The sequence below is a fragment of the Kryptolebias marmoratus genome, linkage group LG2 (genome assembly GCF_001649575.2).
Source record: "Kryptolebias marmoratus isolate JLee-2015 linkage group LG2, ASM164957v2, whole genome shotgun sequence".
In the NCBI taxonomy this organism is placed as follows: Eukaryota; Metazoa; Chordata; class Actinopteri; order Cyprinodontiformes; family Rivulidae; genus Kryptolebias; species Kryptolebias marmoratus.
Genome location: NC_051431.1, coordinates 11,041,037 through 11,057,415, shown reverse-complemented (window position 1 = coordinate 11,057,415; position 16,379 = coordinate 11,041,037). Strand labels below are relative to the sequence as shown.

Genomic DNA, 16,379 nt, shown 5'->3' with positions numbered 1-16,379 from the left:
GAGTGTGTGTGTGTGTGTGTGTGTGTGTGTGTGTGTAAGAGACTTGTCTGCAAAATGGAGGCATCTGTGAGGTCATAAGATGATACAAACGCAGAGCTTAGAGTTAATCTGTTTGGTGGTGCTGATCAGGAAATGTGGAGGAGTAAAAGTGAGAAAAAGATTTTTGTATAAAAGGAAATAAATCTTGGATTATCGAGGTCAATTTTTTTATTCTCATCTTCCATGTTGAAGGCAGTTCAGGGAAACAGTATGTGAACATGTCATCAACTGTTTTTTATATTTTTTAGTTGCTTCATATGATTTTCTATTGTATGTTTGTTTTATTTATTTAATGATAATCTGTGTACTTGTCTTCCAGAACGATAGATGGTGCCCACTCCGAATGGTTTTGGTTTTTAATTTCACTGAAATAAAATGCCTTTAGCAAAGTGAAAAATAAAACAAAGCCTTTAGATGTCTAATATAAGTAAAGGGAGAAACGGGGTCTAAAGTTCAGGTTCATGAAGGGGCTTTTAGGACGGTTTTCAGTGTTAGCATTGGTTTGTTAGTTCAATCAGTTCCTTTCTATCTTTTAAAAGGTTTTCTGTATGTGCTTTACAAGGAAATAAACGTTCCTGTTTTGATATTTGTTCTGGTCTAACAGTCTTTTAAATCCTCATTAAGTTGGCTAAAGAAGCAGAAGGTAAGAGCTTCCGTGTGAGCAGTAAAGCTTCTTGTTTAGTAGAGATGATCTGTTGGCTGAGATCAACAAAGAGACGATCGGTAGAAACTGAAGAATTAGGAAAAAATACAACAATTAGAAGTCATGTAGTTTACAGTTTCATTACCGAAGCTATGAGTGTAGTCATCCACCTTCTGCTGCTGATCTGTGGTCGGGTCAGGGAGGCAACAGGTCCAGGAGGGAAACCCGGACCTCCCTCTCCCCAGAGAGTCTCTCCGGCTTCTCCTGGGGGATCCCGAGGCGTTCCCAGAGAGGATCTGGGTCTGCCCCGAGGTCTCCTTCCTTCCGGTGGGACGTGTCCAGCGTTCAGGAGGATCAGCTGCCTGAACCACCTCAGCTGACTCCTTTCGATGAGGAGGAGCAGCGGCTCTACTCCGAGCTCCCCTGGATGACGGAGCTCCTCACCTGATCTCTGAGGCTGAGCCCGGCCGTCCCACGAAGGAAGCTCATTTCAGCTGCCTGGATCCAGGAACCATGATCCAAACCTCCTGACCACAGCTGAAGGTCAGAACGTAGACGGACCAGTGAATCGAGAGTTTTACTTTTTGACTCGACTCTTTCTTCACTGCGGCCGATCGGAGCAACGTCCTCATTACCGAAGACGAGGCCCTGATCCGTCCATCCATCTCCCACTCCATCCTACCATCACTCAGGAACAAGACTCCCAAATACTTAAACTCCATGTGAGGCAGAGACTCATTCCCGACCCGGAGGGAGAATTCAATTTAAAAAAAGCCTTGGGTCAGGATTTTTAATTTTGTTTTTACAAAGAAGCTGTATTTTGCATCAGAAATCAGCTAAACTTTCACTTCGAACTGCTGAAACCGGATTGTGTGAAGGAGTAAACTGGTTGGGAATCTAAGATCATGCCTTAAATTTTAAATCGCCTAGGTCTCAAAGGTTTGTTGTTGGGTTTGAAATGCACCAGGATGTTGTGTTTGGAGAAAATCCTTCTGAGTTTCTCAGATACTCCAGCGACAAAAGGGATGGCAATGTTTTCACATTTGCTCCGTTCAGTGGCGTGTTTGTTTACTAGGTTTCCTCGCTGACTTGGCAAAAGGCCCGGTTAGGATATCCACGCCATTTCTGTTCCTCTTCCCTTCCCGTCTGTCTTCGTGTTCCGCTCGATGCCGTGGAGTTCAGAAGAACTTGGGAGGAGGCCCGGCTACGTCCCGGGGCTGCCTTCGTCGCTATCAAGGCATGGGAATCTCAAGACTATCAAGGCACACCAAGGGAGCAAAATGTGCTGCTTTGTCTCAGTTGTGGGTTCTCCAGGAGGATCGTGACGGAAATCAGGCAAGGATGGCCATCGGACTAAAACCTGCTGAAGGAGCTGAAACGAATCGGATCGAAACACCTGTGGACAGGTGCAGAAGTCTCAGAGAGGCTTGATTGCCTCAAAATATTATATTATATCAAAATATTTACTTTTTAAAAAAAATATATAATTCTGTTGATTCACAATTCAGAAGCAATGACTGATTAATGTTGAAGTTTCATGTTGTTTCGGTGACCACAGACGGGGTTTGTCTTCCTTCAACGAGGCGAAAGAAGCGGATTCATCCGCGGCCGTACCTGCGCCTTGGTTTTATAAGGATTACCTGAGTTAATAGAAGGTGGTGTTCCCTGCTCGGCGACGTTAGCGGCGAAGCCAATGAGAGTGGAGGGGATTTCCCCACCCTTCCTCTACGCCACAGCAGCGAGGCCGCCCTCCCTCCACCACCGGCATTCCCAGTATGCACCGCGGACGGAGCAGCAAAAAATAGTCCGCTAACGAAACGCCGTGAAAAGGGAACCAGCGAAAAAAAAAAAAAGAAAAAAAAAAGGGGGTAGCTTCACCAGCTCAATTCGCCAGCTAAACTGTCCAAACGCCGCCCGAACTGCTAACATGGCTGACAACGAGAAGCTGGACAACCAGCGGCTGAAGAATTTCAAGAATAAGGGTCGAGATTTGGAGGTAAAAGTTGTGCGGAGAAGGTGTTTCTCCTCTCGCACTCGCCGCCGCCGCCGATGCTGCGTTCACGGCCAGCCTGAGCCTCTCTCTCGGCTCCCCTTGTGACGTCGTTTCTAATTTCCACCATCGGGAGCTGCGCTGCCCCGAGCCCGGCCAGAGCCCTCGCTTATAACCCGGTCGATGGTTACCGGTGTCGCTGCCGGGTGTCTCTGGTTTTGTGACCGCATTGCTTAAAAACATGTCAGGAGGGAAAGGAGGAAAGAAAAAGCCTCCGCTGGTTACGCCAGGCCCCGCGATGGGGGGGGACATGCGAGCTCAACTGAAGCGTTTCACCCCCCCCCCATCCGTTTCCGAGTCGGTTTAGCTCGGTGTTTCGTGTCAAACATTAAAACCAGAGCGCACACAGTTGAGTTAAATCGCATAATCTTGACATATCCCCCGCGTTCGCCGAGCTAACATGGCTGCGGGGCGGACGTAATTTTTTTTGACACCGCGGTGAGCTAACTTGTGCTAGCCGAGCTGCAGTTCCACCCATCCCCCGTCTTTACGCTCAAAAACAATGGCGGAAACCCAGCTAGCATCGTAGCCGACCGGTTCCCCCGGGCTCGAACCTCGCGCATGGCGCTGCGTGGGTGTTTTAAAAAAAAAATATTTATTTCCACTGTGTTGTTTCAACTAACGCCACGGATACTCTTCGAGATCCGCACAAGCGTTTCTTTCCGCGGTTGACGGACCGGGCCGTGACCCGCACGCGCCGCGCTAGCTTCACGTTAGCAAAGATGTCAGATCAATAATGCGTGATTTTTACAGTCGGCCCAGCGTGTCCGTGTCTCCCACGGGCTGGTGGGTGTCGGCAGTGGGCTCGGGCCCACTACCTGACGAGTCATTACTTTCTCCTGAGAGGCACGGGCCGTGAACGTCTCCCATCAATAACTTTATCTATAAGCGTGGTGAAGGTTTGACAGTGAACGCACCCTGATCACCTAGCATCTGTTTTATCAGGTCAAAACCACAATATATATTTAATTGTACCATTCTGTCAAGGTTTACATGAATTAAACTAAGCTAAGGCAGGCCACCACCTATCACATCATTATAACATAACATTTAATTTCCTATATAATAAAAAAATCAACTGCAATTAATTAGAAGCACCCTATGTATGGCAAGCTTATCTTTTAGGCTTATTACTTTATCCTTGATGTGATCACTAAATCAATGGCTGACATGACACCATTTATCTGGACTGTTTAATCTCACATGTATTTGTTTATTTATCCTCTAATAACATGAGACATTTGCATTATGTCCCACCATTTTATATCCAGATTCTCTGTGGAGGTGACTTTATAGCCAGGTTGGCTTGTTAGATATGTTTGAAGGAAATTAAAAGAATAAAATCCAAATATGTCTTTATCTTTTTCCCTTTCTTAGGGCCACGCAGTGTGTTGGAAGATATATTAGTATTGCAGCAATTCGCAGACTCAAAATAAAATATCTGGAGATCAGATGGATCCCCGCTGTCCTAAATTCACACAGCTGATTTGGATAAATGGAGCTGAAATGCTAAAGCAACATTAAAGAGCATAGAGGAAATGATTGAGGAATATTTTGATTTTATGACTGATATTGTCATCCCGGTTTTCAACAATAATATCGCGATCGTTCGCTCTCCCGAATTCATGCAGCCCCGCTTTGTTTCATTTATTTATGAGAATTTTTATTAAAGACATTTCTGCTGTTCCTCATCTTATCTCTGCCTTCGTAACGTTCAAAGACACATAAAGCTTCAGCTTCTGGTCTGTTGTTATTAAAATTAAAAAAAGAGCGACATTTTGGCCCAGCCTTCATTCGTTCGTATCGAACTTCAAAATACCACGGCAACCTTTCAGCTCGAGTGATGCTCAGGTCGTCTGATTTTGTTCTTTGTTTACACAAAAAAAGAAAACACCCAGGCTGTGTAAAATAAAATACAGTAAAATATTGAATCCACGAGGAACATCCAGTCTTGGCGCACGTTTAAATGAGCGTTTAAACGTCGACCCGGTAGTCTTCTGACACGATGAGCGGCGCCGAAAATCCCTCCTAGCTCACTGTAAATTAGGCTTATATGAATATTAGCTCTTCCCTGTTAATCATTTCCAAAACAACCACCGAAACAGTTTCCTTCTGGACGTCGACAAAGCGTCATTTCATTCAGTATTGCTCAAAGGTTTTACAACAAATGACCAAATTTCTGCTTTAGGTGGACTGAAGAACATTAAATTAAATTAACATTAATGTGAAATGTTATTTCTGTCACCTCAGCTTGGCTGAATTTAGCGTTTCGTGTCTGTAGTTATTAAACAGAGTGTGTGGGCTGCAGACTTCACCTTTTGAGGTGTAATTGACTGCTTTTATAAATTACCACAGTGGTTTTATTTTTGTTCGTTGCCGCCTTGTTGTAGTTGTCTCTACTGATGTTTATTTTCCTCGTTTCCCACAGACTATGAGAAGACAGAGGACTGAAGTGGTGGTGGAGCTCAGAAAGGTAAATACGCTCGTGTCCGCGTGGCATCGGCTTTAAAGACCCAATTAGCACGTCGGCTCGTTAGCCGCGTGTGAAAGGCTGGAGTCCATGTGGAGTAACGTCTCTGCCTCTCGTCCCACAGAACAAAAGAGACGAGCACCTCCTGAAAAGGAGAAACGTACCTCACGAAGACATCTGCGAGGACTCCGACGTCGATGGAGATTTCAGATCGGTATGTTCTCGACACACTCCCGGGCTTCGTGTTTTTAACGAAGAGAGTCGCTCTGTTGAAGGGGGGGGGACGTCGCGACTGAGGAAGCGCTGGCGAGCGGCGAAGGAGTTCGTCTCCTAAATGAAAGGGAAAAACATTCAACTTTATTATTAATTTTTAGTCTTCGTGATAATCTGAGCGTCCAAACAGTCATGGCGTTGGTGTCTGTCGTACGGTTGAAGTGAGTCTGCGCCGCCGGAACTGGCTGCTCGATCGCCGCCTGCTTGGAGCGCCATCGTGAACGTGGCGTGGGCCCGTGTGAGCATTTGTCCGAGAGGTTTAGGACCGATGTTTTGTTGACGTGATACATTTTCCTCAGACCCCTTGACTTTCCTGTCAGCTGGGTGGAACAAGAGTGCAACCAAGCATGCAGATCATCCTCCTGTTTGTGGTTTCTGTATTTCTGTCTTTCTTTTTTCCTCAAATAAGGGAACATTTTACCCCTCTTTAATATATTCACGTGTTTAGTTGAATCATAGCACTCATTTTAGATTCTTTAAAAGATAAACATTGCCTTTAAGTGTCTGCGATTCTTGTTTTTGTGTCAGATTTATCCGCTTGTTTTGTCTGCGTATTTGACCTCAGTGGATATTATTTCCTTTTAAACAAATTAGAAGTAATTACGAGGAAGGTTCACATGCCGGATAAATCTGCTTAATCGCAGCACACTTTGTTTTTCAACGATGAGCTGTTTTATTGTAGGAGTGTGAGGAAAAGAAAGTGTTTTTGAAAGTGTAGCTTCAAATCCTGCGCCTCGGATTCTGTAGTTGTTGTCAGATGGAGTCAGGGGGGCATCATCTCGTCATCGCAGCATATTTTAGACTTGACATCGAGTCCCACCTTCACCGAAGATCTCAGAGTCCGGCGGGGTTAAAGCGTCCTCTCCGCTGCTGAGCGTCTTCGTGGCGTTGAAGGCCTGACCGTACGTCAACAACGACACGCTGCTGGGACTCGGAGAAAGACATGAGAGGTGTTTTTGTGGTTTAAATTCTTGCAAACCAGTGACCGCTGTGTGACTGTTTTCAGTCGGGGCCACAGCAATAACATGAATTACGTCTCCTGGGGTGGGGGTGTTTTGTAGTTTTTGCTTTTTCATTTGTGGACAACGCCTACCAAGTGAATACTTTGACTTCTTCTGTGCCCTTTTCTGAAGTGTCATGTCTGCTAAATCCTCACTTCGCTCGAGCTGTCATGCCGACTAGTTTTATTTCCAAACGGGTAAAGCTGTTAATGACCCGGGGAACGGCGACACACGCGTGCGTTTGAAAAAAATTTGCTTCAGGTTTGCACCCAGCGTTGTGTTTGAATGTCTAGGATCAGATTCGATCAGCGGCGGCTGATGGTTTATCAGAGACTTGAGCCGACTCAGAGGAGATTATAGTCAAACAGTGATGGGCTGCAGAGGCGGTCTACAGCCTGACTGCTGCGCCACAGCTGGTTAGGAATTAATCTGCAGGTAGAAGCTTCTCTTTCCTGTCCTGATGTAATTTTTCAGTCTCAGTTTTTGACTGCAGGGACCGTCCGTGATCGTTTGCATTTGCGATATTCAGAAAAAAGTGGCAGGAAATGGGCTGTTTGGCTTTAAGATGCATTCTGTCATTTTATTTTACTTCTGTCAGTGAATTAGAACTAATCAGTAAAATCTTCTCTTTCAGCAAAACACCTCTCTTGAAGCAATAGTACAAGTAAGTTTGTTTAATTTCCTCTTAATAACTTGAAGTTGGAGCTTGAATTTTCTGAGTTTGCCTAAACTTTACTCAGTTAAATCTTTGTTTTACTTATTCCTAACCAAACCGAATGTGTTTAAAACGTTCATAAACGACTCAAAGTAAATACTATAGGAACTCTACTACAAGCTTTAATGTAAAAACACACAAAGATAAGATGGTTGGTTGTTAAAGAATGTTGCACAACACATGACACTTGTATTGATTTGCAGAATGCCACCAGTGATAACCAGGGCATCCAGCTGAGCGCCGTTCAGGCTGCCAGGTAAGGAAACACGCAGAGCAGCTCAGCCTACAGAAATTATCAAAGAATAATGTTTCATCCATGGGCTCCCCGTGTTTATATAGCGACCCTCTTTATATGTCGGGATGGTGACAGTTAAAGGATTAACTATTCCTAAAAGTGGCTCGTTTTAGTAAAATGCTGCTTCTGGTGCCGCAGTTCTGCTCGTGTCATTTAAAGCTTTTGCTCGGGACGTTACCTGCGTCTGAATGTATTTGTGGTCCAAATCCGGCTTCAGGTATATCTGAGCTGCTGATTCTGCCCCACTACGCCCGTGTGTGTGTGTGTGTTTTTTGTTTCACGAAGCGCTCTGGTTGCAGTCGATTGACTCGTGCGAAGTAGAGCTTTTGGTGTTGCAATTTCAGGGGGCCGAGTTGTTTTTCCAGCGAGTTAGTCAACCTCATTTCATTTAGGAATGCCGTGAATGGTCTTGCAGCTCAATTATGCTACTTCCTAAACCTTAGAAGGCTTGTTGTTGTATTTTTTTTTTTTTTCTGTAATAGTTTTGCATCGTAGTTACACTGGCCCTGCTGCTGGGTCACACAGATTATGTTTTTACCTGTTTCTCTGTGTGAACTTGTTATTGTCAGCGAAGCTGTGTAATACTGCATGTGTGGTTAATATTTTGCATCCCTTTTTTTTTTTTTTGTCTGCAGGAAGTTGTTGTCCAGCGACCGTAATCCTCCCATAGATGACCTGATTGAGTCTGGGATCCTTCCCATCCTGGTCCACTGCCTGGACAGAGATGACAAGTAAGCAGGCTCTGGGTGGAGCTAATGGAGCTTTTCATGTGTGATGATTACAGCAGAAGTTAGCCACTTCCTGTGATCGTATTTAATTTAAGCACGTTTCGGTACTACGCTAAATGAACCGGCAGGGTTTAGTGCCGTTTCACGAAGGTGTTGTAGTTATTTTGCCTCTTGCCGTTAAACGCTAATGGAAGCTGCTCCGTGTCCGTTACTCCCGCTGCCGCTGATCGCTTCTCGTTTTTCCCCGCAGCCCGTCTCTCCAGTTTGAGGCGGCCTGGGCTCTAACCAACATAGCGTCCGGCACCTCGGAGCAAACCCAAGCTGTGGTCCAGTCCAGTAAGTCTTTCTGCGTCACGTCGTTTTTTTTTTTTTTTTTTTGACCGTTTCTCCTCCACGTTGCTTTGCGGGTTTGTTGTCTGAACACGTTCCGCTTCGCAGCGAGAGGAGGGTTACTGCGGGTGGACGGGAAGTAGATGTTGAGGTTGCAGTAAAAGAAATAAATTAAAAACATTATTAAAGACATGGTTTTAACACTGTTTACATCGCTATGATGCCACACTGGTACACTTTAACTTGAAAACCACTTGAGGATTAAAAAACTAATTTTTTATCATATACCGTTACTTGTTTTCCATTGTTTTAACGTATAATACCAGGTCCATCTAGTAAAGGAGATCTTGATATCAGTAAGTTTTTATGTGATAATTTACAAAGGTTTGCCATAACTGAATTAAAAGCAAACCAGCTTGAACCATATAATGATGTGGAAACGGTGCGAGCTGCTGATTAGTTGGAGAAAATGATCATCTGTGTGCAAAAACGGCAGCGAACAGCGAATTATTTCCTTATTGGGTCTCTTGCTCTCTGCATGGGTTACAGATATACAAAGCGTGTTTTCATTAACAACCATAAGTCTGTTTTTCTTTTTTCCTTTTCCTTTCGTTGGACCGGAGTTGAGCTGCGAGAACTTTTCAAACTCTTCTGTAATTGAAGCCAAGTCATTCAGCAGTCATTTTCTATTCCTCTGTGAAACGCTTTGAATAAAAGTTTCTGCTAAATCAGCAGTGTACCAGAATAACACACACACACACACACACACACAGAGTTGCATGTCTGTTTCACTAATTCTTCACACATCCTGCAACAGTAATTAACTGAAGAAAGCAGAGAAAAAAGCTGCAGAATCGTGCTGCTCTATGATTCAAAATGCTAAATTTAGATTTGAATGGTTGTATAAATTTCATCGGTTCTCCAGATGGGGATTAAAGAGGCTCTGACTCTTCAGATCTCCTTGTAAAGATCTCAGATCTCTTTTGTTTGATGTCTGAATTGGGTCTTTTTTTTTCTTTTCTTTTTGTTATATCTTCTGCATAGATGCTGTGCCGCTGTTCCTGAGGCTGCTTCACTCTCCTCACCAGAACGTGTGCGAACAGGCCGTCTGGGCTCTGGGCAACATCATCGGTAAGAAGCTTGTGAGCAGATTCCCGTTCGGATGGATGATTTGTCCAAATATTTGTTTGGGATTAGGGCTGCAACGTTTCGTTGACAATAAAAACAGTTGATGACGAATTTATTTTAATTGTTGTTAATAGTCATTTTTTTTATTACTTATGATTTTTTTTTGTTTTAAACGGAGCGAGACGTCTTCCCGTCTGTCTATCTCTGGTGTGCGCCGTAGCATTCAGCGGCGTGTTTAGTCACGGCGGCTGCAGGTGAAACAACACAGCGTGCTAAACGATTACTCTCGATAAAGGAAAAAAAAAAACTTATCTGCAACATTTGCAAAGCGGAGCTCACGTCATTTAAAGAGGCGGACACGGAGTTCTAAATAATCATGTGATTCATCATCCGATTAGTCGACTAATCGACTATCAACACAGTCGTTAGTTGCAGCCCTATTTGGGAGACGGTGAGTTGTGGTCAGGTCTGCAGTAAAGATGTAAACGAAGCTTCTTAGTTCCCCGTTTGATGCGATTACTGCTGAAGATCTCCAGATAGATTTGAGCCCTAATACGCGGCGTGCTTCCTGTGTCCAGGTGACGGTCCCCAGTGCAGAGACTATGTGATCAGCCTGGGGGTGGTCAAACCCCTGCTGTCCTTCATCAGTCCCTCCATCCCCATCACCTTCCTCCGCAATGTCACCTGGGTCATGGTCAACCTGTGCCGCCACAAGGATCCGCCGCCACCGATGGAGACCATCCAGGAGGTGAGATCGAAGCGCCTGCTGCGTTTGTTATTTAAAGATGGCGGTTTGGTGAGAAGTGGCTCGTGAGGTTTGAAGAAATGCTTCTGATATTTTAAGCATTTTCTTCAGTTTTGACAAGTTTTGAAGTAGTTTAAAAAGTATTGAAATGCTGGTTAGCTGGTTAATAAATGCACACCTGTAATGGATGATCTGCAGTAAACGACTCCTGTAACGGTCTGTTTCTACAGTTTCACTTTATCCACGAATCTTCCTTGTCTTTTTTATGTTTTAGAGAGATTAATAAAGTTTTGAGTTGTAATAAGATGCCATTTATTTATCATAAATATTTAGGAACTAATGTTACAGGCAGCTGTAATTTTCCTCTATTTGACTTTTTTCTTTTCTTGCAACTGCAAAACAAAGAGGGAAACAAGTCACTTCTGGTTTTTTTTATTTTGGAGTTTAATTTCGCCCGTCGGATCTGTCATTTTAATTTCAGGAAGCAAATCCAAAATAATTACAAAAAAAACTATGGAGCGACTCAGAATTGCAAAGCAAAAAATGACTTTTTTTTTTTTTTTTTTTTTTTTTTTTTAGTTGCGGTCTCTGAATCCTGATTGTTTGTTTGCATCCAAACGACCCGCCAGCCGCGTAGCGAGCTGCGTTTCGAGCAGACGTTTTGAAAATTGCAGCCTGTTTGTGCGCACGGCTCGCAAAACTGTATTCTTGGCTTTGCACATTATTTTGTACCCCACATTGGTACCTGCTTTGTTTCTTGTCATAGGAGACACTCAGGTGGCAAAACGCCGCTTTAGAGCTCTAGAATTACAAAAACTTTATTGAGAGGGGTTTGAGATGTTTGAGACTATTTTAAGGGGGAAAAACAATTCAATTCAAAATCCGAGCAACAAGATCGTCCTGCGACTCGTGTGAGGAGAACCTCTGCAAACGTGATACTGACCACCAGCAGTCGCAGCCCATTTCCACTCATAGTTTGACTGGAAATGAGGCAGAAAGTATCATTGTTCCTCTAAAGTAGTTAAAAAATAAGGCAGGTGCATTTAAATTAGGCAGAATTAGGTAAAAGTGCAGAGATTTGCAGCTGTTGAAGCTGTCTTACGACACTTGAAATCCAAACTTGGTTTCTCTTATTTCCTACATCTTCTAATTCCCTTTTTTTTCAGATTCTGCCAGCTCTCTGCGTGCTGATCCACCACACTGATGTCAGTGTGAGTACACGTTGTTTTAACGGCCTTGGTGCCTTGGCCTGACTTGCCGATGTTCCTGCACAGTTTTAACGAAGCCGGACGGAAGCAGAATGTTTGTTTTAAACGTTTCGTCGTTTCGCCGCCTGCAGATCCTGGTGGACACGGTGTGGGCTCTGTCCTACCTGACGGACGCCGGAAACGAGCAGATCCAGATGGTCATCGACTCCGGCATTGTCCCTCATCTGGTCCCTCTGCTCAGTCACCAGGAAGTCAAAGTTCAGGTTTGTGGAGGAGATGAATTCAACTCAGATGGGTTATAAATAATTACAGAACATTTAAAATAAGACAACCCTTTACCGCCGAACGTGTGCAGAGTTGTGGCTTTGTTTTGTCCTAACAACACGTCCTCGTCACTTTCAGACCGCCGCACTGAGAGCCGTCGGAAACATCGTGACCGGCACGGACGAGCAGACGCAGGTGGTGCTCAACTGTGACGCCCTCAGCCACTTCCCAGCGCTCCTCACTCACCCGAAGGAGAAAATCAACAAGGTAACGGCCTTCGTGGCTCTGACTCCTCGCGCCGGTTGTCCTGGAAGTGATGAAATCAGAGACTTTGTGCTCGTGTGGAAGCTGAGTGAAAGACGGCAGAGGGATGAGGCAGGGAACGGTAGGAATTCACAACACGGAGAATCGTCAGGATGAAGAGGACTCTGAAGACTGGTTGTTTAGTGGCAGATGTTAGGTGGGTGGGATGGGTTAGTGTGTGTGTGTGTGTGTGATGCCATGGGTCGGTGGAGAAAAGGGGTGCTGAAACATCCCTGCTGATACCGGAGTGCATCTGAGAGCAGTCACGTAAACAAACGAGGCCTCCTTTGTGACTGGTCGATGATTAGAGCCTCGAGTCGCCCCATCCCCACCCGCAGCACTCCGTCTCGACCAGAACTCGGCTCCGAGTCGAGTCGAGCTCTGGGTTCTGATCCAGCTCAGCCTTCCAGTGTTTCAGTCCCAGCTGGTGTGTAAAATCACCCGAAGGCACCACCTGACCACAAATAAATCCTTTTTATCTTTTTGTTTTTTTTGTCTTGTATTTGTGGCTGTTGTCCTGCAGGAGGCAGTGTGGTTCCTTTCCAACATCACAGCAGGTAACCAGCAGCAAGTGCAGGCCGTCATCGATGCCAAACTGGTCCCCATGATCATCCACCTGCTTGACAAGGTGGGCCTCCGTTTCAGCTCCGTCACCAATCATATTTACCCTGTTTTCTGCACTATAAGACCCACTGTCAATGAATGGTCCATTTTAAAACTTTTGTCATATATAAGGCGTATCATCGTGCACCTCTCAATATTTGCAATTTTGCCACGCTCCGTTCAAAATGGAGGATTTCGGTGCTCTAGCGGAGCTGGTTCTCCTGTATCAGCATTTAAATGATCCCTCTGAGAGATCACAAAGATAATCAAACGGTTTAAAACTCACTGAAGGATACTGCACCGATGTAAGCGTCGCAGCACGGAGCCCTGAGCGACTATAACTGAGCGAGCGGTGCAGCTTTATAGTTTAACCAAAGTCGTACTAAAACATCACGACTTCTTAGATATATAAGGCGCTCCAAATTATAAGGCACACTCGTTTTTTGAGAAAACTGATGTGCCATATAGTCTGGAAAATACGGTATGTAGGGAGCGATCTGAACATCGAACGTTTGAATTTCAGGGCGACTTCGGCACTCAGAAGGAAGCAGCCTGGGCCATCAGCAACCTGACAATAAGTGGAAGGAAGGATCAGGTAAACATGGAGTTTGTCTTTTAAATCATCTGTATCTGTTTGTTTACCAAACACTACCTGCCTCTTAGAGTGTGAGGGACGTTTAGAAACAATCTGCAGTTTTCCCTGTTTGAGTCTAAAACTCCTCCAGACCGTAAATGAATCTGAAGCAGACAGATTGTTGATGCAGCGCCGTCTGTGCGTCGTCCTCAGGTCGCTCACCTCATCGAGAAGCAGGTGATCCCCCCCTTCTGCAACCTGCTCACAGTGAAGGACGCTCAGGTGGTGCAGGTCGTCCTCGACGGCCTCAGCAATATCCTCAAGATGGCCGACGACGAGGCGGAAACTATCGCCAACCTCATCGAGGAGTGCGGAGGTGCGTCGCCGTTCGTTCCGTCGCTCTTCGTGCCCCTGGTGACGCGTCGACGTTTTCCGACTGTTTTTTTTTTTTTCCTGTTCGTTTTTGTTTTGCAGGTTTGGAAAAGATCGAGCAGCTGCAGAATCATGAAAATGAAGATATCTACAAATTGGCGTACGAAATTATAGATCAGTACTTCTCATCTGATGACGTAAGTGACGCACAAACGTTTAACGCTGCTCGGTTATCTCTGTGGGTTTTTAGGTTTTGTTTTACTCAGTTCAGTTTATTAACAATACTCTGCAAACGGCTCATTTTTTTATGTTTTACTTCTGAAGAACCGACTTTCTTCTAACTTAAAGTGGTCTCGGTTAGTGTTTTCTTTGGCGTTCAGAAAGTTGTTTGTTTAGTTTTCTACTTATTTTCTGTCCAACAATTCACCACCTTCAGGGGATTTTCTTTTTTTTAAATCACCTTTGACCTGAATCATCATAAAGACTCCTGAACTCAAGGGATCGTCGACACATAACAGACGACTCTGCAAAGAGTTAATTTGAAATAGGCTCCCTAGACTCCATTACCGGCAGTATGTCACAAAATGTTCCCTAAAAACACAGTTTCACACATAAAATAGTACTTTAGCACCAATGAGGAGCTTTTAGATCCAAACTTGACTCACAGTATGTGATTTATTAAAGGATGACACATCTGTTAGGTTTTATTTTTATTTCTTTTCTTGAAAAGCCATGACTTTCAATGTTTTTCCACTGTAGACTTTTTTTTTAGTCCTCGGTTTGTCCAGTTTTCTCAATTTATTGCTTTTTTTCCCCATCTACACTGTATATTATGCTCTCATGGATGGGTTCAAGAGTTGGACAGAAAATGGGTGAAAAAGCAGCTAAAGTCCAAAGAAAATTTTTACAAGATCTTCAGAAAGCCTGAAGACTCCGCAGAGCCCCGAAGGGAACGCCAATATGTCAAAATACAACCTAAAATTCAGAGAAGAGACTTTAAATTAAATTGAGCAATTATCCAAAAGCATGGAAAACTACTAGTATAATAATGCAGTTTTGTGTATTTCTTAATCCAGAACTTTTTCCTACTTAATCAGAAAGTCTTTGAATGTGGTTTTTGTGGTTTTCGTTGCTCCGTTTATCCATTTAACCGCGGTGGTGTCAGATCCCCGCGAGCTGCAGATTCACGCCATGTTTCTCCCGTGTCGCTCAGATCGATGAAGACACCAGCCTGGTCCCGGAGGCCATCCAGGGTGGAACCTACAGCTTTAACTCAGCCAACGTGCCAGCCGAGGGATTCCAGTTCTAGACGTCACCCTGGGGGGGTATTCTGGAGTTTCGTTCATGATGCAGCACTCTGTTCAACATAAAAAAAAAACAAAATTAGGAGAGCGAGAGAGCGAGAGAGAGCGAGTGTGAGAAATTCGACCCATTGTGCTTGGCTCGTTGGGATCCATGGCTGCATCTTATCTGAGAGAAAAATATGTGGATTTCATTTGGCATTCCAGGGGGAACCGGCCCAAATGAAGTTTGAGATGGCGAGTGGGTGCGAGTGAGAATGAGTGGCTACATGTTGCAACACACACACAGACACACACACACAGAGAAAAAAAAAAGAAGCAAAACATCTACATCGAATGAGTTGAGAGACGCGCCGACGTTAACTTCTGTTATCGGAGACGTCGCCTTCAAACAAAAACTGGATCTCTGCCCTGGGAGAACCACGGACATTCAGACTAAAAACAAAAACCAAGAGATCTTGAATCATTACAAGACGAAGCAGAAACGAATACAATTATGAACTGAGATGAACCACGAACCATCACAATTCTGCGGTCCTCCCAACCTGAGGGGGGCGCCACCCCACCCCCCCCCCCTCCTTCAATCGGCCACGTTATCGGGACGCGTGTGTGAATGGACCCATCGTGTACGAATGTCTGGACTCAGCGCCGAGGAGCCCAGGTTCATCTCCTCTGAACGAGACGCCGCCGCCGTCCTCCTCCACCTCCACCACCACCACCACCCCTCCGCTTCCCCTCCCACCTCCACCGGCGGGCGGGGCCAGGAGTCCGGCTGAACGTGTTCGCGTGTGCGAGAGAGCGAGAATGGACGGATGAGTTGTGCGTGTGTGTTTTACGTGATTGGGAGTGTGCGAGTCTGGGTGGAAGAAGAAAAAAACAAAAACAAGCGCATGCAGAGACGGGGAGGTTAGAAACAAACAAACAAAATGATACAAATCAACATCTGAATATTGAGAAACGCAACGATACGTTAGGCAAAAAGGTTGCGGGAAAGAAATTCTGCCTCCGGAAGAGGCTGATCCTCAAATCTCTGAAAGGAAGAACTTTGGATATATTGAAAAAAAAAAAAAAGAAATTGTCATCACAAGAAATATATATTTTTTTGTTTTGAATAATTTAGTATTAATTGACACTGGACAATGTTTATGGCAGGTTTGAAGCAACAGTGCATTGAATTAAGATGCTTTTCTTTTTGCCTCCAGTGTGTACCTTTTTGTTCCTCTTTCTTTCTTTTTTTAATTATTTTTTATTTTCAGCTTTTAGTTTTCACTGCTTCTGTAAAAGTGACCGATGATCTTATTCCATCCTTCCACCAGAACCTGAACCCCGAACCCCAC

General features: G+C 44.6%; 1 protein-coding gene and 1 long non-coding RNA gene across 2 annotated transcripts; one reads left to right on the top strand and one right to left on the bottom strand.

The window, feature by feature from the left end:
* Window positions 1-407: 407 nt before the first annotated feature.
* LOC119617731 lies at window positions 408-2,359 on the bottom strand. The gene is made up of 2 exons (XR_005234125.1): window positions 853-2,359; window positions 408-769 (listed from the first exon to the last, which is right to left on the bottom strand). It is a non-coding gene; the product is annotated as an uncharacterized LOC119617731 (long non-coding RNA).
* A 106-nt stretch (window positions 2,360-2,465) lies between these two features.
* kpna4 (karyopherin alpha 4 (importin alpha 3)) lies at window positions 2,466-16,169 on the top strand. Its single transcript, XM_017424767.3, has 17 exons — window positions 2,466-2,678; window positions 5,161-5,205; window positions 5,327-5,416; window positions 7,111-7,140; window positions 7,395-7,447; window positions 8,122-8,217; window positions 8,465-8,550; window positions 9,589-9,675; window positions 10,251-10,420; window positions 11,584-11,628; window positions 11,757-11,888; window positions 12,028-12,156; window positions 12,716-12,820; window positions 13,319-13,390; window positions 13,583-13,745; window positions 13,844-13,938; window positions 14,955-16,169. Exons 1-17 carry the CDS (start codon window positions 2,610-2,612, stop codon window positions 15,048-15,050), a joined length of 1,563 nt encoding a protein of 520 aa, XP_017280256.1. The 5' UTR covers window positions 2,466-2,609; the 3' UTR covers window positions 15,051-16,169.
* Window positions 16,170-16,379: the final 210 nt, after the last annotated feature.